Genomic DNA, 20,894 nt, shown 5'->3' on the forward strand with positions numbered 1-20,894 from the left:
CAACTGAACCCTGTTGCATGAAAATATGCGTCTGGATAGCCTAAAGTCTCAATAGTTGGCTCTCTCTTGTTACATGTCAAGAGAACTATTTGTTTGCATATAATAGGAATGCTGGTATTTTATTTTCCTATCCATAACCTTACCCATTCCATTTTCATTCCACCCTCGTTGAGTAGCATTGCTCCATCTCAGAGAATATCTGATTCTTTGCTTTAGGGACGAGATGCGTGGATCCCGCACGAAGTGCTGGAAGATAGGCCTCTTCCATGTCTTCAGTTAATCTTCTGTCTCTTCTGGCTATATCCCAATACATCGGGAAACAAAAGAAAAAGAAAAGAAAACAAATAAATGGTTTCTTTCATTCCTGTTATAAAATGAGACGCTTGCCTAACCCATGTCTCACACGCAAAGAGATCCTTGCACTCTTCTACATTTCTTTGGAATCCATGTCACCTCGTCACTCATAGTTATCTAAATCTCACGTATGGAGGTCAAGAGACGACGGCTCTTGGTTTCTTGGTATACGATCGACTCGTCTTCTCATGCACTAAATAAGTTCGGTCAGGAAACCAGAGCAACAACCGAACCAATTAAAGACGGCCCTCCAATGGATTCGTCAAAAGAAGTTAGGCCCTCTTGGTCTTGGTGCGCTCCGACTTCACACCAACACCACAGCAGAGTAGGTGGCCGGGATCCTACGACCCGCCAATGGAGAAAGCCGGTAAGATGTGTCCTTCAAGAGTCCCACTATTTGCAGTTGTCTGCTATTAAACCTGGAGCTCCTTTTTTTTGTCAAAAGGGTTAGCTGAGCTTGCTTCCATACCAACAAGGCCTACATCAACCGTGGGCCCAAACTCATGCGTTACGTAGGAAGAAAACTCACCATAGGATTTGTTAGGATAAGATGAATGGGTCGCCAGAATCATATGGTTGTCGGTGGTCCCAAAGACATGGGTCCCGCCTCCATTTCAACAATTTGGACTACGGCGATAAGTACAGGCAGTCGCCGCCGCATTCAGGGACCAGTAACTGAATGACATGGACCTATGTGGCTTTAAATACGAGGGCTGGTATAGCGATTTTTCGCATGCAAAGAACAAGATCCATGGGTAATTGGAAAGCAGCATCCTGATAAGTTCGTTTCTCTACTTTGGTAAGATTTAGATTAAGATTAAGATTAAGATCTTTTTAAAGGACTACTTTCAAGATGGGATGACATTAGAATCCTCAAAAATCTTAATGGAAGAAAAGGGTACTAGCTAGCCTTCGTGCCTTTATTAGCCAGCAGTCAGCCACGCCAGCCCAGATCATTACAAATTGGGCCTAATGGCATCTGGATTGCCAAGCTCTCCCTTTGGTTTTTCCTTCCTCTTCTTTTTTCATATTTTCATGCCATAATCATGCCTCTAAGGATGAACACTGTGTGGATGAGCATGCCAATCAAGCTGAACCTACAACAGGATTGATATCGTGGTCCCATCTCACACAGTTTGACAAGGAAAATGGCGGAAGCCACTACATAAGGAGGGCCCTTGATAAGTACTGATAGCCGCCGAGTGCCGTACCAAATCCACATCCCAACGTGAGGCCCCAAGAAGATAGGGATTTTATGAACGAGAGTGGTTCTTTTATTTCTTTTTTTTCCTCAATTTTCATTTTTTTTTGTTTTATCAGAAGATATACATCCTATCGTCTTAGTCATGCAAGAGAGAGGCCTTTCTCCTGTATCCCTTTGCTGCAGAAGAGTAAGCCACACATGCAACTTGGTTGTCGATGACAACCATATCCAAAGTTTCATGGAATCAACTTCATCTTATCCGAGAGAATAGGGTCTTTCGAGTGTCCACCATGTTAGAAGAATATGGTCTAAAAATTGCTATATTGCTATTTTTATTATTTTAAAACAGTATTATGAAATAATAATCTACTAAAATAAATTCAGAAGATTGAAAAAAATCTTACCTAAACCAAAGCGTATGATATACACTGCCCTATCAATATAATTCGCGCTCCCTGCATGTGAGTCTACAGCGATCTCATCCCCAAAGTATAACAACCCGACTCAACTGATTCTCCTCTAACAAGCACAATTCCCGGAAGGCTTGACAACAATAACTTGCTTTCGATCCCCAAAAAGGAAAAAGAAACTAGGAACAAAAAAAAAATACTTTAGAAAAGCAGTGTCTCCGTCTCGAAAGATAGAGTATCAGAGGAAGAGGAAATGGATATGATGTTTTCAAGTCTACAACGATCTCATCTCCAAAGTACAACAACTCGACTAAGCCGATTCTCTTCTAACAAGCACAATCCCAAGAAGGCATGACCACAATAACTTGCTTTAGTTCCCCAAAAAGAAGAAGAAAGCAGGAATAAATAAAAAGTACCTTAGAAAAGCAGTATCTCGGTCTCGAAAGATAGAGTATCAGAGAAAAAAAAGTCTATTTATAGACTCTATCAGAATGATCGAGAAGATGCGGTAGTTCTAAAAATACGTGATATTTTGAAGATACTAGATCTCTTAGAAAACCAACATTCTCTTCCAGAGAGTGGTAACTCTTCAGAAAAAGACTGTCCGACAAAAAGATGTTTTAAAGCATTTAAACTAACTAAAATTTAGGGACTAAAAATTTAAATCTTTCTCAAATTAAAACTCCCAACACATCACGCATGTAGGGAACTTAAATGTGAGTCGTTATCAAGACATGAGTCAGCTAATTCAAGTCCATAAATATTTTATTCAAATTGATGTGTGATTGTGAAGCTACATTTTGATAGTTTTCTCCTTACTCTTGATTGGGTTGTGCAACAATTATAGATCAGGTTGTGAAAGAAGCTGAACATAAACATCAGCAGCCGCTTAAGCGATAAGAACGACAGATATTCCAGACAGTTGAAGACGTATGTTCCCATAAGACCAAAATAGAAAAATGCTTGTCTGAATAAATTCTCAGTAGATAAGAAGATGATGTTATCATAGAGTACAAAGATATCCGACGACGTTAGTTTACTTTTAGAGAAAACACTGCATTTGCTTTCTAAGCATAAAATTTGAGCTCCTGTGAGAAAAAGCGACACAACTGAAAATAAAAAAGTTCAAGTTTATATACTTGTCGATAGATGCATAAACTAGCATACAAAGTTATCATAGAGTACAAAGATATCCTACGATGTTAGTTTACTTTCAGAGAAAACGCTGCATTTGCTTTCCAAGCATAAAAACTTGAGCTCCTGTGACAGAGCAACACAACTGAAAATAACAAAGGTCAAGTTGATGCATAAACTAGCATATGATGCGTGTGGTAAAAAAAATTTTCTTTTTTTCTTTCTAACTATTCTTGAAATGCAATATATCAATATAATAAATTATAATAAATAGAATGATTCAATGGCCAAATTTTTGTTGCATATTAGACAATAAATTTTAATAATGGCCGAATATAAAGTCCCATCATTAGCACTGGCATCATTGGTACTGGCTTCCATATGGTGAAACACTAGCTAAGCGTCCGTATAAAAACTCCTATCATTAAAACCAACCCTGTGCGATGCACGAGATATGTTTTAAAATGCAATATAACAACGTAACAAATTATAATAAATATAAGACTTCAATATCTAAATTTCTATTGTACGTGAGACAATAAACTTTAATAATGACTGTATCCAGTCAAAACCTAGTGAATTTCTAGGAAAGCTTCAATGTAATCCAATTTCTAGGTCATATATCCATTGCTGTTGGCATACATCCGCGCAGATCAGTTAAGCACATTGCCATGTCATAATACTCAGAATTTTCCTTGGGCAGCAATCACTAGTTCTTGATTTTTCACTAGGAATTAGTGTCAACAAGCTAAGGAACCAATGAATAGGTTTTGACTGGATAAAGTTTTTCCCTAGGAACTAGTGTCAACAAGCTAAGGATTTGATGTATATATTTTAACTGGATACAGTTTTTTTTTTCCAGTAGTGAGTCCATACAAAATCTTGACGTCCACATCACAGTGACAGAAAGATGTGCAGCTTCAATAGAACAATCCAGTCCATATGCATGTTTGAGGTCCATCTTGCCGGCTCAGTTATCCACAACTCATGAAGGACCATTTAGTGCAGGGTTTCTATTTCAATGATAAGGATTTCCCCCCTCATATTTTGCAGATCAAGCTGAGACACGTGAGTGATAGTCAGAAACTCAGCCATCAGCATCAAGTGCACAGGTATCTAACTCATTCTAGGCTCTCCCTTTCACACAAATTCCTACAATCTCATGGACTAAATAAAAATTATAGACGTTTGACAAGGACTAAATAAAAATTATAGATGTTTGACAAGGACTAAATTATAGATTATAAAAACCTAAAAATTAACAAAAATTGCAAAGATAGCTATTCAGCCACATTTGAAGAACATCTTCCTAATAGACGCCTAAGAATCCAATGCAGAAATCTAACTAGCAGTCCAAAAATGTTTGAAATGTGCTAATCAGATTCGCTGATAGGATCTCACATCATGAATAAGAATGAAGATAGTTTTCCAATGTCTATTACGAATGAAAATAGCAATTTTTTTCTTAATCATTCTCCAGAGATGTTTCTCCTAAATTTCCTCCAGCCATAACCTTCAATTTAACTTTAGCAGTTATTCATAACTTGAAAATTTTCTGATTATCATGAACCAAACATGTACGGTGTTGTACTTTAAGGTATTCAATTCACAAACAATTACTAGGACCTGCCGTCCAAGAACCAAATTGACTTGGAAAAAGTGAATTAAGGGTTGTTGATCAAAATCTAAACAAATTAACCAGCAAATAAGATAACGACGTTAAACTCCTAAGGTAATCAAGATAAAGGCAACTTTAAATAGTAAATACAACTACTCCTTTTAACATAAACAAGCATAAAATATCAAACAAAAAACCTACAAAATTAACATACTTAAGCATTAAGCTATGATAAATAAAAAATTCCCTGTCCAAAAATCTTCCTCTAAAAATTTTCTTGAGGTCTTCCATTTCACCATCGCTAAACTTCCTGCAATTAATGAAAGAGCCATAGCCGGAAGGACTCAAAAGCAGGAATCTCATAATATATGTGACCATTTGATGTGGCACTTCTCTGCTTACCCTCAATAATAGGTGAATCCCACATAGGATAGACCAAGAAAATACAAGCAATCGATGACTTAGAAACGATTAAGGTGCAGAATCTAAAAGCACCCCAATTGGAAATTCAAATCCTTTTTTGAAATTAAGATCGTTTAAACCTATTTTATTGCTATACAAACTTTAACCTTGTAAAATAGGAGTTTCAGAGTAGAAATTTTGCATGTAGATCTCATGAAAATATTAAGAATACCAGGATACCTGATAACAATGTAAAACAAAATCCTGTGACTTTCTCTCTTGTTCAAGTTTATCATCTTGAAGTCTGGAATTATTTTTTTTCATTTGGAGACATCCATACTCCCGATATGAAATATCTGCACATGAACTTTGATCTTTACACATTGATATTTTTATGATATTAGCTCTTTCCATTTGGTAACATACTTTCCATATTTAACCTTCCTCTCCTGACTATAATGCCTTAAAAGTGTTGCACCAGCCTTCCTATTGTTGCTTTAATTTTATAATTAAACCCTTATAGTGACAAAATGGCTTGATTTAATATGCAGAAGCCAGCCATGACTATGGAAGTGGCTACAGGTTAGGAAGTTAGCCACAGTAACAAAATGAGTATCTTCAGGATTTAACCACTGGATAGCTATGGAGAATCTACCTAGACATCTTAGTGTGCTACCAATCAAATGAGAGCGTGCAATCGAAGTTTTTCTTTGGGAGGAGATCATCCCAAATAAGCTTGGAAAAAAATTCACAGATGGACATTGAGAGAGTTTCTTGAGAAAGATATATGTGATCGTTCTGAAGCACTCATCATCAGTAACAGCAATGCCGCTGCTTGCATCTGACATAAGAACATAACCATACTTGTTTGTAAACCTACAGAGGTAAAATAATCCATTACGAAACTCTTTATGTTTTGTATAATAATGGAATTGTTTGACATTTAGATGTTATTTTTGCTTCATATTTATATCTTCTAAAAGCTTCTGCAAATGCCACCAATTGCATAATCACAATTATTCCATAGATACATCACTGTCTTACTTGGTCAAAGCAAATGACATCATTGTGCCCCTTATTTTTTCAATATGTCAGTTGTCCTACCGATGAAATAGATTTTTATGCTTCTTTTCTCATTTTACTCGACATTACCTGACAAAAAGATTCATAGAAGAAGAATATTTTATTTTTTTTTTGATTCTTCCACTACATAAATTTACTTCAGCTAGGTGTCCAATATTTAGAATTTTCTTCTAGTACAATACATTATTAGTAATTATAGATAGGTGTCCCTGGTTTAGAACAATTTAACATTTTTGCCAATATGGAAGTAATTTGCATTGTGTAAGATCAAGAACAGCCATTTTATGCCTCTTCTATTTATTTTCTATCTAAAAGCATCAAATAAAACGAGAAAAGCAAAAAAGAACCGTTTGATTACTAGAACTATCATTATCAGAAAATTATGGGCGGAACAGAGACAATTTCTTTAACCAAGTTAATCAATGACTTGTCTCTCTAATAAGCTTCAAATGTTGACATATTGATGATGCTTATAACAGATATTAACATGAATAAAATAATAATATCTTCATTATCAAACAATAATGAAACGTAAAACAAAAGAGTTCCTCGATGAGTTATTTTAACCATTTTTGTTTACAAACAAAGACAAGTATTATCCTATATTTGATGCAAGCAATGACATCAAGGTTTGCCCTACCGATGGGTACCGTATCATACCGGGTGTATTGAACCGGTACATAGTCTCATACTATACCGACACTCGGTACGCCTTGCTGTCTCGTATTGTACCGTATATGGACAGTGTAATAGAATGGTACCGGTACAGGATTCGGTACCGAGACGGCAAATCTTACTACAAATTAGTATGTCAAAACTGTCACATATATAAGGGATGCAAAAAAGCCAAGCCAAGTATTAGGCGCTCAAGCTTGCTTATGATATAACGGGCACGATCAAGCTAGACTCACATGAGCTATGGGCTGAGGTTCTGTTAAATTTTGCAAGCATCCTTCGTCCAGGCTCCACTCACTTATGAGCTTAGAACTTGTTTGAGCTTGGCTCATTTCCTAGTTGAGCTGAGAGAGCAAATGAGCCTATTACCAAGCCGGGCACTAGCTGTTGATGAACATCTTGGACCATTTGCAGCCATATACATGACTTCCTTGACAAACCTCATACCCTAGTTTAAATATCCCTTAAAGAACAAGAGGAATAATTATTCTGGAAAGGTCAGGAAGAATCATCTCGAAAGAGGAACATACATCACTTGTTCACAAAATCAAAAAATGAATTCAAGTAAATATCACCAAATCTTAGGCATATTCTAGAAGTGTACCTCTGAAATATCATGGAATGGACACGATGTCAAACCCTTGATATCATGAAGATATATAGCTATGGCACAAAAGATGATGACAAATGCATGTCATTTGGAATGCCTATGTTGATAGCCAAGTGGAAGCCGCCAGCAATAGAATCATGGTTCCAAAGCCATATTTCACTAAAGTGTCAGCATTCTCATCCTCCAGTCTTTCTTGAAAATATCTCAACCATGCATGGAAACTACAGCTCCCCTCCTACACATATATGTCAAACTATTAGCTACTTTAAAATTTCCCCATCAATAGAACATTTGGAAACTCACCTTCTTGTCCTGACTATATATTTTGTCCTCCTCAGGCTCTCTTTCTAACATTAGACGGTCTGCCTCATTATCTTCCAAGACATATGGTACTTTAATTTTCGGTTCAGCTGCGGAGCCAGTGTATGCAGAGTCTGTGTGAATTGTTTTCATGACTGACCCAAAAAAATTTGTTACGGGCACCTGTTCACAGTGATGACATCCAAAGAATGGATTAACCTGATGAACTAAAATATAGGTAGTGAAACCCCAAATTATGCCCTCATTCAGCTAGCCCATTACATGTTTATTTTTCTATTTTAGAAAAAACTAAAATCGGATGCATGTATCTTGTCATGCCAGCTAATACCTCAATCAGGGGCCGCTGATAGAGATCCATTCGGTAATATGCAGTAGACATCAGCAGACTTGGATTGTATGAATTAAACAGACTGCAAATATTAAGATGTTATTTAATGAGTAAAGAAATGAGAAATTTAATAACAGATGATGTTGAGTTCAAATAAGTAGAGAATTATTTAGTGGGGCTGATTAGTAAGATCAAAGCAAAAAAATAAGCATATCAAAGTCAAACACTATTAGATATACATAGTTGATTAGGTGCTACATTTCTTGATTTAGAAATTTAAAGGGAAGAAACAGTGGAAGAGAGCAAGTTCAAGTTCGATAAAATTTAACAGGGATATGCATATTCAGATTAACATGTTCATTGAGAAGTATTGGTATCTCTATAAAGAAAAGGCTTTACATTTCTAGTAAATCCAGGAACAAAAAATGGGCAAAATATAAGGCTCTACATTGTTATCCTTCCAATTATACTCGTATTAAAAAGTTCTTGAACATTTACTACCAACTTATATGTCAGTGAAATTCATTCATGAAATCAAAAGTAATAGGGCTCTAGTTATGATTACAGGTCGACTTTTTAGCCAATTATTGTGGTAAGTGGCACTTAGCAGCTGGTGCTTTAAGTAAAAGGGTTTGGGGTCATATGGGCATCCATTAGCACCTGTTTGAATACCCACATATCATGTCCATGGGATACTCCCCACATCAATCAAAGGTCAGTGTAGAGGGCCAGAGGTGGGTAAAATTTTTAGATCATGCATGCCAGAACCACACAATCCTGCTAGGAATGGGGCCATCAGATTCCTTCTAAAAAGCGATTCCCAACATCCCCTATTTTTTGGGGGCTGATTGTGCAAAAGCCGTCTTCCCTGCACACCATTTTCCTCTATCTGTTTCTGCACCTTTGGCCCATTTGCATGATGCCACACAAACATGACATGGGCTCTTAGAGGTTTTCCCACTTTCATGATAAAGAATAGGGGATGTACAGAAAACTGGACATTGTGTTTGCCCCTTCTTGCAACTTCTCTTTACATTCTTCTCTTCCTATTCTTCTTCCTCTACTTCTATTGTTTACTCTCTTCAGTTATGTTCTTCCTTGTAACTTTGACCACATAGTCCTAAAAGGGTTTTATTACTGCTTAATTTCTCATTCACATTCTAACTGCAAGGTGATTTATCTATTCAAAAGCATAAAAGGTCTAACTTATGAGCTAAAACAGAGAATTCACATTCTAACTACAAACAGATTTCTGCACACCATTAAGTGTGAACAAACCAACACAAATAACAGGCATGGGTTTTCTCATTGTTTCACATCAACATCACTCATAAGGTAGTGAATGATAAAGCCAAATGCCAATTGGTGGTATCAAGGACTCAAGATTAATTATTAATGCAAAAACAGGCTTATGTAGAGCTTTCAGATTTTGAACAACCCATCCATAATGGACCAGGGGTGAAGAAAAATAACAGGCATTATGTAATATTATGGGATTATGTAATCTGAGCTAACATCACTGATCTAGTCTCCAGAGGTAGCATTCTCTCTTTAAAGATTATAAAAGAAATTGTAGACACCTTGACATCTTTCCAACCCACAGTACAGGCCAGCAAATTATAAATATCTTAAGTAGCGAGTGGGTAGATCATTCTGCCACATGTAGAATAAAATCAGAATTATATATTTTGAAAAGCTTAAAAAATAAAGAATTCTGTTTTACCTGTTCAATGAGGCATTGCTGTACATGTTTAGCTTCTCAAAAAAGGCAAGGGTGTAGAATGTGAACCTATCCACAACAGAAACACCAATCTACATATATAAAGGAAATATTCATAACCTAAGTTAATCATGGCAAGGGTATAAATGGTATACACTAGATGCTAGAGCAAACTAAGGTCTGTAATGAGAGCAGCATAGCATCCTCGTGCAAAGATAAATGGCATTAGAAGACCTATTCTTACATCTGAGTCAAGATGGTGAGAATAGGAATTTTCCCCTTTCATGCTGCTTCCAATTGCCAAAACACCAGGAGATTGAAGCTGCAGATTCCAAGGGTGGTGTCAGAAAATCTTAAAACTACCTGATGCAAATACAACTGACAAGATTACATTTTCCAAAATGCAATCTGAGATGACTTAATTCGCATTTAACATATTAACAGAAGAAACCTAACTTTTATAGATGATAGAAATGTTGATGCATTTAATTGTCAGAGGAAAACCAATGATGTTCAACTAAGTCCCTAGCCTTTTTCAATCACAAATATTAATCAAACCAGCAACTCAACAATTGTAAGGACAATTCAGCCACAATTTTAGCATGGAACTCCATAATTGTCTCGGAAAAATGAGTATATGTTTCTAAATGATTGTACTCATAGGACCAATATAATCATAATGAGCATGTAAAATCTCCATTGTGAGCTACAATTGCATGTCTTGGTCCCACTTTTCCATGATGTATTGCATGCTTTCGTCTTATCGATGCTGGGTTTTTTTAGTGGAATTTTACCGTGATTGTCAGCAAGTGTGATTCCTTCCATGGGATGGATTCACCTCAACTTAATTGAGACAGATTAAATTATGCAATAAATAGTTTGAAGTTTCTTCTGACGTCCACTTAACATTTGAGGGTTAATATACCCATTCTCATGTGCCTTAGTTCTAGAAAAAAATCCTACAAGACTTGCCAATCAAGGGACAATTATAAGGTATTATCCCACCAACAACCAGTCGAGCTCCCAGCATTAAAATTTTGTACACAATGCCATCCAACCCTTGTCTTTATCAATGGTACTTACACCCCAGTATTTTGAGAATCTTGTCAGGGCATTTTGCAGAAATGGCCATTCCATTTTCATTTTTTGCAGGAATGGCCCCTTTACCAATTATGCAACAAGTCGTTCTGAACTTGTCTTGACAAAAATGCCCCTCGCCATATCAACTTAGAATATGGGTAGGAAGGAACAGGAGTGGGAACAAAACATACAGCATATATGAAACAAATATGAAAAAAAAGGAAAGCTTAAGAGAAGGAATGGAGAGAGAAAGAGAATCACTCATGATCACTTCTCTTATTTTATAATAGAGAAATAGATTAAGGTTTCATAGCGAGAAGGTTCAATTAATAGTTCGGTTGAAGAAACAGAAGATGAGTAAAAAGCTATTCACTTTATTAAATAAACTGAGGTTCTTTATAATAGAGAGTATCTCTTGTTTAAGCCCTCATGAGTTTCTTGACACATTTTGCAAAAAAAGGCACAGACAAAAAAGGAAAGAACATTGATCTTCTAAGTACACAACTAAGGGGTCCTCCTGGAGTCGGAAAGTCTAATAAGAATTTTCCTAAACAGACCATCATTAAAGCCTTCCGCCATTATGCCATTAAAATGTGCTCTGCTTTCAAGCAAAACTTATAGGTCGAGTAGGGATTCACGGAACGAATGACCATAATTTTGCAACTGTCAATGTAATGTCAACTTTCAACAAATTAATACAAACTCCTAGCAAAATAAGAAAGAAGGATAACAGTGACATGAAACTTAGAAGACTAGTTTGTGAATATGAAGGCTACCATATTTGTCACAATTTAAGGTCATGCAACCAGGGATCACCGCTCCAAAATTTCTGTAGGACTTTTAGAAGAAGTCTAAATAAAGAGAGCAGATGACAAAGTTTGACATAGGTAATTCCTGTCATCTCCAAGATTCGGAAAGTAACAAGGAAACAGTCCAAGAGATCAAAAAGATAACAAAAATAGGACTGACAAAATTTCGATCCTGATGAAACTCCATGTATAAGACAGCTAGCACTGTCAAAACACAATTCAAGTGACAGGTAAACTTGCATAAATGTGCCAAAAATAAAACCATTAGATGCTAATTTCCTAATCTTATGCAAAATAGGACTCCTAAAAATGAAGAAATTCTTTTAAATTATTGTCTGAAATAGATCCATGTCCTCCCCATGGACAAATGGCTGTCATGGCAAGTTGACAATTCCCTTGGACAAGGGATGGTTTCCTGATCTTTAACCATGAAGCAGTTGAGATCAGTTAGTTTGTTCTCTTGGCCTTCCTCATTAGTCATTCAAAATGATTTTAGATCCAATCTTGTGCACCTTTAGTCTGATAAGTGGACATGTGATAGAAGCATGAGTTCTTTGACTTCAGCAAAAAACTTCACCAAACTAGCAACTTGGGAGGCATTCCAATGCACATGCCACATTGGCATTAGCACAAGGTCAGCATGGCATATATTACATCCCTTTTCTGGCTTTTTAACTGAAAAGGTTTATTTAAATTTTAATTCTAATTTTAATATTTTCCATTTCAGTATAACACGGCACAGCCCAGGGTATACCAGCTCATATTGGTTCCACTTAAAATTCTTGGTTTAAAATTTAAATCCTTGGTTACTAGTAAAATCCATTTGAGCCTGTAAAAGTATATGGTAGTATCAGTTGCCTTTGTGTAAATTCACTTCTCTTATATTCTTTATAACTCCAAACCTTTTGCTCTTGCTACCTAACTACAAATGTTATATGCAAATTCATATTGATGCACACTTTGGATCATATATTGACCTTAGATGGCATAGAGAATCCCAAAGACTTCTAAATCAAGTAGGTTCCACATCATTAATCGATGAAAGGCTTTTCAAGTCATTCATATCTTTGAGACCATGTCAAAAATATCATCCCTACATCTTCTATATTTTACAGTAACTTTGTTGGCCCCATCTATCATTAGTGATATTAAATAATTAAATGAAGTTTAGGAGTAAACATATGAAATGCCATTATAACTTTTTTTTCTAAATAAGATTAAAAGAAAAAGGCCGGACTCCTTTTATTTTTGTTATTTCATAAGCAACGGCTCTCCCATATCAATGTCTTGTGTATATAGTGTACAAAAGTGTTTATAATCTTTTTGTTATCATATTTCTCCATTCGCTATCAAGGAATGGATTATTTAAGTTCCTAGACTACACTACTCCTTGGCCTTTCACAGGAAAATATCTATTCTCTGAGAGTCACCGAATTGTGTCAGCCTCTCCTTTATGTTACACAAAGGTCAAAAAATGAAGTTCTTGCAATTTGACAAAGATGGAGTTCTCTTCAGTATTTATTTCAACAAATCACGTAATGCAATAATAAATGAACACATTATTAGAAATGTAACACAGACCTGGGAAAAGAGAGTGGCAGCTTGGCAAGTGTCAACCATTATCAGCAGCTCCTTGAATCTGGAAATAAATTTTAAAAAAATAAATTAATGACAATGAACACTATACCATCTTTAAATACTTAAGATGGGCCTCTGATTTTTCAAAAGAAACTGAAGTTACCATAGCTACAAGTACCTCAACTGGAGTTGAGAGAACAAATGAATACAAACAAAAAGGTAAAACCACATGTCAAATGTCCCACCTATGCTTCTCTTTCATTTGCTTCACTGCATCAGCTAAATCATGGCTCTGAAGTTCTTCTGAATCTTGAAATTTCAAAAATTCATCTCCCCCATGCCCAGTCATGTACAAAAGAACATGGCTTCCTTCATCACTTAAAAGACGCTTTGATCTTGGGACAGCACTCTCATGTCTCCCAGTCAAAACTCGCAAAAAATTTTCAACAGTCACTTCATAACCTCGATAATCAACCTGCAGGTTCAGGGAAAAGAATGAAAAGTCTTAAGTAATTTTCAAAAAAGAAAAAAAAGTTTCTCATGTGTTTTCTTTTTATTTTCTACTAATCATATTATAATTGCTGCACTATTATTCGGTCTTATCTTTAATATCAACACTCATCAAGAATAATGTAGTCCCACATTATTTCAAATCATGTGAAGCTGGTGCATGAGCTTAAACAGTATGAAAAAGATAGTCCTCCCTTCTTGTTAATTAGGCTTCTATGTTCCAATGGTAGGCACCTTCTGTTCAAAGTTAAGAATTAGAAACCAACATAAAGATGGATTTCAGATGGAGATTCAGTCATAAAATGTCACCATAGGTTTTGCTAGATCATATCTGGACCAACAAAACAAAACTCAAAATAAATGAGATAATGCTTGTTGATTAAAGTATCATAGCATGAAAGGGAAGTAACAACTTGCATAACGTCCCAAGAGCAGACAAACTATGGTTGCAAAACTAATAGATCTTACTAGTGCTATGTGCAATGTTATGGTATGCCAGGATTCCAGAGACAGTTGCATAGGACTGGCCGGCACAGTACATGCCATGTGCATTGCCAATAGAAGTGCCACTCTAAGCCAAATAAATAAATAATTTAAAAAAAGAGAGAGAGGGAAGATCAAAGCCCATGCCTAGGCTTTCCATGCCTGATTCCCACAATCAAGGATTGGTTGCTAAGTCCCTGAAAATCAGGTTTATCCAATGAGTCGAGTAAAAAGATATACTATTCCAAAATGCCTTTTTAAACCAACATTCTATTCTTTCCTTCTCATTTTTCCTCTACTAACCCAAACACCCCACCCCTCAATTACCCTCCCTGCAACCAGCACCAATCAAAGCACAACCCCTCCTCTTCCCTTTTTCTTATCATCTTCTTCCTGCTTTTCTGTCTCTTTCACAAGGCTAATAGATGAATATCATATAGCAAAAAAGACTGCCACTATCATGAGCATTTTTCTATTCTATTCTTAGAAAAAAAAAAAAAGAGGTGATGCAACCAATGTCATGAGTTCATCAAACAGAGTAGAAGAAGTTTACAGGGAAAAAAGAAAAGGTGATCACTTGCTTCTTGGCCTTCTTTGGAGATCCCAGAAACACAAAAATTAACTACCGAAACATCACGATTGTGATGCCCCCGGGTGATGACAACGTATAGTTCAAGTTTTAGTGGATCTGGATGGGTCCTTCTATCACTTTCATTACCTTATTGAAGCAAAGCCCCATGCCTGGATGGGTCCTTGCATCATTTTCAAAACTAAAATGAATTGAAGAAAAAGACAATTCGAAATAAGCATGAAGCCAAACAGAATAGCATCAAAATTAGATAGAGCAAAGAAGAGTGGTTTTTCCATGCCTATCTGGGTAAAGGAGAAGAGACAGGTGGGTAGAAGTGATTCAGGTGACTAGGAGGGTTGGGATATAAGTACTTTAAGGGACAGGATTTGGTTCTTGCCATGCCCAGCTGGAGCCACAGGGAGTCTAGATAAGAAAAAGAGGACCGGAGGCAAGATAGAGCATGGAGCTGCATTAGAGAATTCTTGGAAGTCGAGTTTTTACAAATAAAACTGGATGCACCGGCTTCACGTAGCTGGTAAGTGCAGCATGGGAAACTACTGTGGCTGCCTAGCTTTTCCATAAAAAAGAATTAATAATGTCGTACAGACTAATGCCGGGTACTGGCTAAAACACAGCAACACTAGAAACCATGATCCTATGATAATACATGTGCGAAAAATACAAGGTAGAGGAAATTAAAGCATTAGTTGTACAAGCAGGCAAGATCAGTTTGTGATTCAAATCCTTTCTTACAAAGCAAGAAAACTTGTCAACTAAATGCAACTTGCAAGACTATATAATGCTCTAAGTAAGTTTCTTTGTACAACAATCTAGAGGTCTTTCTACCTCTAGAAAAGGATGATGATGAATTTCATCTATAAATAACGAAGTTTAAGTACATGATATCTTTAGGGAATTTTTTCAGCCAGCTACATTATACATGGAATATTTCATATATGGATGAGGAAAAAATACTTGGAAATTGGGCTAAATATACTGAGTACAGTGAATTCAGTATTTCACCTGTCTCAAAGAACAGAGGGATATAGTTAAGTAATTTGACATTTGCAAATAGCCTATGGTATACAGCAATTTCTGTCAGAAGCATCCAATGGAAGTTTTCCTGATTATATCAGTCAGTTACCTCTTTAACTAGTCTGCAGACATACTTGTCAGAGTAATTCTACTATTCCATTGCTTTCAATTTTTGTGCATCTCTGGAGATTCAAAAGTGAGCATTTTTAGGTCTAAATATTTCCATGGGAAAGATTAAAGATTCATTCATTATGTAACTTAACAGATGATCTGATAATAATATCATTGAGCATGAGTGCTATCCAATATCTATCATCTAATCATAAATATTTGCAACTGAAGCCTTATGAATTCACCCTGAACAATATCTTGACTATTCCCCAACTGCATTTTAGAGCATCCCACTGTCACTTAGAACTTGATTGCCATAGAAAATCATGTATTAAAGTAGTGAGCAAGGGGAACATGCTTGCCTTTATTAGTCTTGACAGGCAAATGAGTTCTTTATATAATTTACAGAGCATAAAAGAATTTAAATCTTGTTTATGGTTTCATTGTTAGCAAGTGCTTTTGAAATTTATTGTTAATTAGTCATAATACAAGTAGATTTTGTGTTGACAGGTTTTTCCAAAAGCATTATTCACATATATTCCTCTGAGTACAAAGCTAAGACCTTCTACATGACCCACATATTTAAGAAACTTACTTCAACATTATCACCATATAAATTAAGTTGATGGTTCTCATTGTTGAAAACTTGGGCAGGGTAGTTGTTCCTCGCATTGCAGGCCATATCATCTGCCAACATAAGTAGTATCCGCTCATCAGGGATTCCAAGTCGTTTCACTGTCCTGAAGGAAGGGGGAAAATATTTCTTCAATTGTAGAAGCTATAAAACATCAAGAAATAGAGAAGTCGAAAAGAGAAGATAAGAGAAGTTCAAGAGAAGATATCCTCCCCCTTTACCTATACAATGATAGAGTATTGGCCATGTGTCTGTAATTAAACCTGGTTAAGAATGCAACAAACTAATCAACAAACTCATGCAAAAGGTATTATTCTGAAAAAACAACAAAATTTGTTGAATAAGAAGAATTTATATCAAAAAAAAAAAAAACTGAACGGTGGAAATTGAGGTAAGGTGATGTATGTGAGAAATTGAAATATTGATGCCAAAAATAATCTTATTTCTTAACAAGTAGCTGGTGCCTATCAGTAATAAACTTGATAAACTTCAAGGAAACCTGTATAACTTCTGTGAAGCTGTAATAAATTCTGCATACATATTCTGATTAGATTGAAAACATAAAATGTTCAAATATATTGATCAAGGCAACAATACAAAGTTGATGAGGAATATAAAAATAAAATGAATTTTCTATACACATCTACAATTGAAAAAATGAGGGCTGATGCCCATGCATGCCTACTTTAAATATACCCAATTTGGTAGTTCAGATGGCATGGTTGTGTAGCAAAGGTGTGATAGAACAGTAATAACTGCACATCCCCTCATGAGAAAAATTTATACAGAAAACTGATAGTGCAAAAGCAAAAAGAGTGTGCCATGAACATGACATGGTAAGGAGTGGAGCATGAGCAGCACAGATATCCAATGTGAGAATGCAGTCCAACTATCTGAAACATTGACTCAAACAACTAAATATTGTTCTATTGTCTGCACACCTTTTAAACTTACATGACAGGGGCAGGATGTTTGAGCAAAATTGACGAGGCGATACATGAAAACCAGGTGTAACCATCAAAATTGAAGGCAACATATACCAAATAATAAAGCAATAAGAACAGAATGGAAAACACAAATAATGGCACCAACCACAAAGTCAGATAATTCAAAGTAGGCAATGTTTATATATGACTTTAGTCTCTGGTAGAGAGTAATAATGATAGTAGGGTTTTTATTTTTATTCTTATTTTCTTTATTATGTTACAGCACGACATGATGTAAAGTCATGAATTCGCCAGTGAATAATCAATAGGCAGGGGCTGATGGATGTCAATTATAGACAAACCACTTGCAGGAACAGATAGAGTAGGAGCATTGTATACATGATCCTTTGTCTTCCAAGTCAAGATTACCTAACAGAGAATTAATTAAAGATTGAAATGTTTGAAGACTAGCAGAAAAATATATAAATACATGGTGACATATAGACAAAAACTGAGAAAACAAATAGAACAGCAATAAAGATCAACTCCCAGAGTGAGGCTTGAGTGGAACTCAAATTCCAATAATAGAAAGAATTAGATTGCTGAAATCATATTATTCCACCCTAAATCATTCACATTATGGCTGTCCTTTGCATTCGAATAAATTGCTGAGTTCTACGTGATCCCTTATTGATTCTGGCCCCACAAGCCTCCCTCGCCTCCTTATTACGCATTGTTTGCAGATAAAAGATTAATAAAAAATTAACACCTTAGGAATATTATATCCTTTCTTAATGTGCAGCAGCCAGCAATTTCGTAAATAGGTTATATCTCCCTCAGGAAAGCAGTGGTCCCAAGTTTATCTTTTGCCATCATCTCCTCTACTGTCTCACATCTCTTTCCACAAATTCCTCCTGTTCTTTGTTGTTACAATGAAGATTAAACAACATCGACGAAATATATGTCCTATCAGTTAAGTGAAAACCGCTAATATCCTTTGAACCCTAAAAAGCTTTGTTACTGCAATTTTTCCAGATTCTTTCATTTAAAATGGGGTGATTAGGGAGCGTAACTCTAAATCAAAGAGGTTCCACGGATAGATTGAGCATATTTTAACAACCAGCTGTCTACCTAACGTCAACCCTCTAAGAATTTGCAACGCATTGATGGCCAAGGAAATTTCGAGCAAGAACCGACCTGCCACAAATCTAGTATAATGGCTGGCAACAGGCAAACATATCTTACTTTCCACAGTGAACTCATTGAACGAAGGAGTAATCTGCCAGAACTTCCCTACATCTGACAGTTGTCTAGATGAAGAAGGGAGATGAAAAGACCGCCTCCACTGGAATCGATACCTAATGAGATTGCCCGTTACGGAGATCAAGATTCCACCTCTTCTCAGCTGCCAAGTATGGAGCATCTCCAAAGACGGCGCTGAAATCAAGATGCAACCTGTGCCCTCTCTTGTAATTCACTAGTATAGACTTGAAAGACGGAATTGAAATCCAAATCTAAGAAGGCTACCCATTGAAATCAAGACTCGCCCCTTTCTTGGTAACCGGCCCCATGCCAAATAATTCTACATTAGTACAAAGGCAGCATTTAAAAGACCACGCATCTAAAACTACACAACGATCAAGAAAAAAAGGGGAAAGAAGCGAAAAAAGAGAAAAGAATCAAGAAACACAATAGAGATGGAAGTAGGTTACCAGAAACGGGAGGTGCAAACCAAGACGGCCCAGTTGTTGTTGTGCATCGTGGAGGAAGAAGAGCAGCGGACGGGATCCGGAGCCGAAAGCAAGAGCGAGAAGAATAGCAGCAGAAGGAGGATCCGATGGAATGCCGCCGGATTCCGCCGCCCGAACGGCGGCCTGCGGACCTCGAACGCCATCATGGTTTCTCTCTTCTTGCTCCAGAAGAGACTCTTGGATGGGTGATAAGAGATGAGATGCGGAGTACGGGGGCTCGGTGATTCCAAGAACACCTCTCCTTCGTGACAATCGGGGTTAAATTTGGCATCGTCTTAAAAAGGGTACGAGAGGGCGGAAAAAAGTTATTTAAGATATTTAAGTTAATTTTTTAAAAAAAGATGAAATAGATAATATAATTCCCAAACAAAGTTCATATTTTTTTAATTTTTTAAATTTTTTTATTTAACTTAATTTAAGAATAGATTACCCTGCCATGTAGCATTAAATAATTTATTCCGGAGAGAATAAAAGTAATTAACCCTTTTACTAAATGCTAATTTATTTTATTTTCAAAAATAGCCTTAATAGCCCATGCGGAGGTGGAGGAGTACACTCCTTGCTTCGAGACATCTGGACGATAGTGAGCGATCAAGTAGTCTTTTAGGCTAAGCATGTGTACCGAAAGGCCGATGAAGCAGCGGACTGGATGACGACGTATGTGGCGAGCCACTCGGAAACCATTTTGTGTGGGTTGGAGAAGGAGAGTTTTTTAGGGCATTGTGTGATTTATTGTTTGCTAGTTATACTGAATATATCTGTACTTATAATGTATGAAATATTTGTTTTAGTTTAAAAAAAACTTTAATGACTAAGATTATAAAGACATAGGGACGTTTTGTTTTCTGTGAACTTTTAATTTGGGTTTTGAGTCACGGGGTATCAATTTTGGGATCTCAAGGCCAAGCGCAAGCTCGTAGGCAATGGGTAGCTCAAAGAAATGAACAAGCGGCATAGATCTCTAAAAGCCATCGGAGCAGGTGGCTTTGTGATTAAACCTGCCATGGAAACAAACCCTTCCGTATGGACGCATATATATATCCTAAACCCTAGAAACAATCGTTGTTGGTTCAGTCAACCATCTTATGCAACGGTCATGTGTGCAGTAGAAGAGAGTTGAGAGAAACCCGGCATACGAGAGAAACTCAGAGCACCAATTCTATCACACACTTTTTTCCTCCTTATGGCATCCCTTTAAAATCCCAAAACGTCTTGATATCTTCCTATCTCTTTCATTTTTGCACGCCCCATTAGAATTGGAAATGATATCTTCCTTTCCATCTATGCTTTATTTTGCCTCATTTTCTTGGTCTTGTAGAGATATAGATTCATGATAGCCATATATTATTGAAAAGTGTTTCATGTTTTTTTTTTTGTACAACGGCGGCTCACACACAATGAGTATGGATGCAGCCAACAAAATTAGAAAACAGAAAACTACATAAAGGTCCTGGCACAAATCCACTGTCCACCTAGACGAAGCCTCCAGAGTGGGGGAACCGCAAAAGAAACAACCCAGTCAGTAGCATAGTTTGCCTTCCTGTAGA

At 36.5% G+C, this 20,894-nt stretch overlaps 1 protein-coding gene across 7 annotated transcripts; it reads right to left on the reverse strand.

Moving 5' to 3' along the window:
• Positions 1 to 2,206: 2,206 nt before the first annotated feature.
• On the reverse strand, positions 2,207 to 19,635 carry LOC103709585 (Peptidase C13 family). Of its 7 annotated transcripts, XR_016397984.1 has the most exons (13): positions 19,309 to 19,635; positions 16,892 to 16,933; positions 16,632 to 16,776; positions 13,572 to 13,801; positions 13,330 to 13,387; positions 10,104 to 10,181; positions 9,863 to 9,951; positions 8,140 to 8,221; positions 7,794 to 7,973; positions 7,485 to 7,725; positions 7,117 to 7,343; positions 3,167 to 3,247; positions 2,207 to 3,077 (listed from the first exon to the last, which is right to left on the reverse strand). XR_016397984.1 is itself a non-coding variant. In XM_008795021.6 (10 exons), the coding sequence occupies exons 1-10, from the start codon at positions 19,491 to 19,493 to the stop codon at positions 7,588 to 7,590; spliced, it is 1,227 nt and encodes a 408-aa protein (XP_008793243.4). In that variant the 5' UTR covers positions 19,494 to 19,635; the 3' UTR covers positions 7,312 to 7,587. The 7 variants fall into 7 exon arrangements, 1 of the variants encoding a protein (XP_008793243.4); XR_016397983.1 differs by lacking the exon at positions 7,117 to 7,343; XR_016397982.1 differs by having other exon boundaries at positions 2,207 to 3,247.
• Between the last annotated feature and the right edge of the window lie 1,259 nt (positions 19,636 to 20,894).

This window comes from Phoenix dactylifera, chromosome 12 (genome assembly GCF_051530095.1).
Source record: "Phoenix dactylifera cultivar Ajwa chromosome 12, Ajwa_hap1_PhDact_Kaust_v1.1, whole genome shotgun sequence".
Classification (NCBI taxonomy): Eukaryota; Viridiplantae; Streptophyta; class Magnoliopsida; order Arecales; family Arecaceae; genus Phoenix; species Phoenix dactylifera.

Coding starts and splice junctions, on each gene's coding strand:
- LOC103709585 (XM_008795021.6), bottom strand. CDS start 19,493: ATGATGGCGTTCGAGGTCCGCAGGCCGCCGTTCGGGCGGCGGAATCCG. Junction 13,802..16,631: donor TATATGGTGATAATGTTGAA/GTAAGTTTCTTA, acceptor CTGAACCTGCAG/GTTGATTATCGAGGTTATGA. Junction 7,974..8,139: donor ATCAGCGGCCCCTGATTGAG/GTATTAGCTGGC, acceptor CACTGTGAACAG/GTGCCCGTAACAAATTTTTT.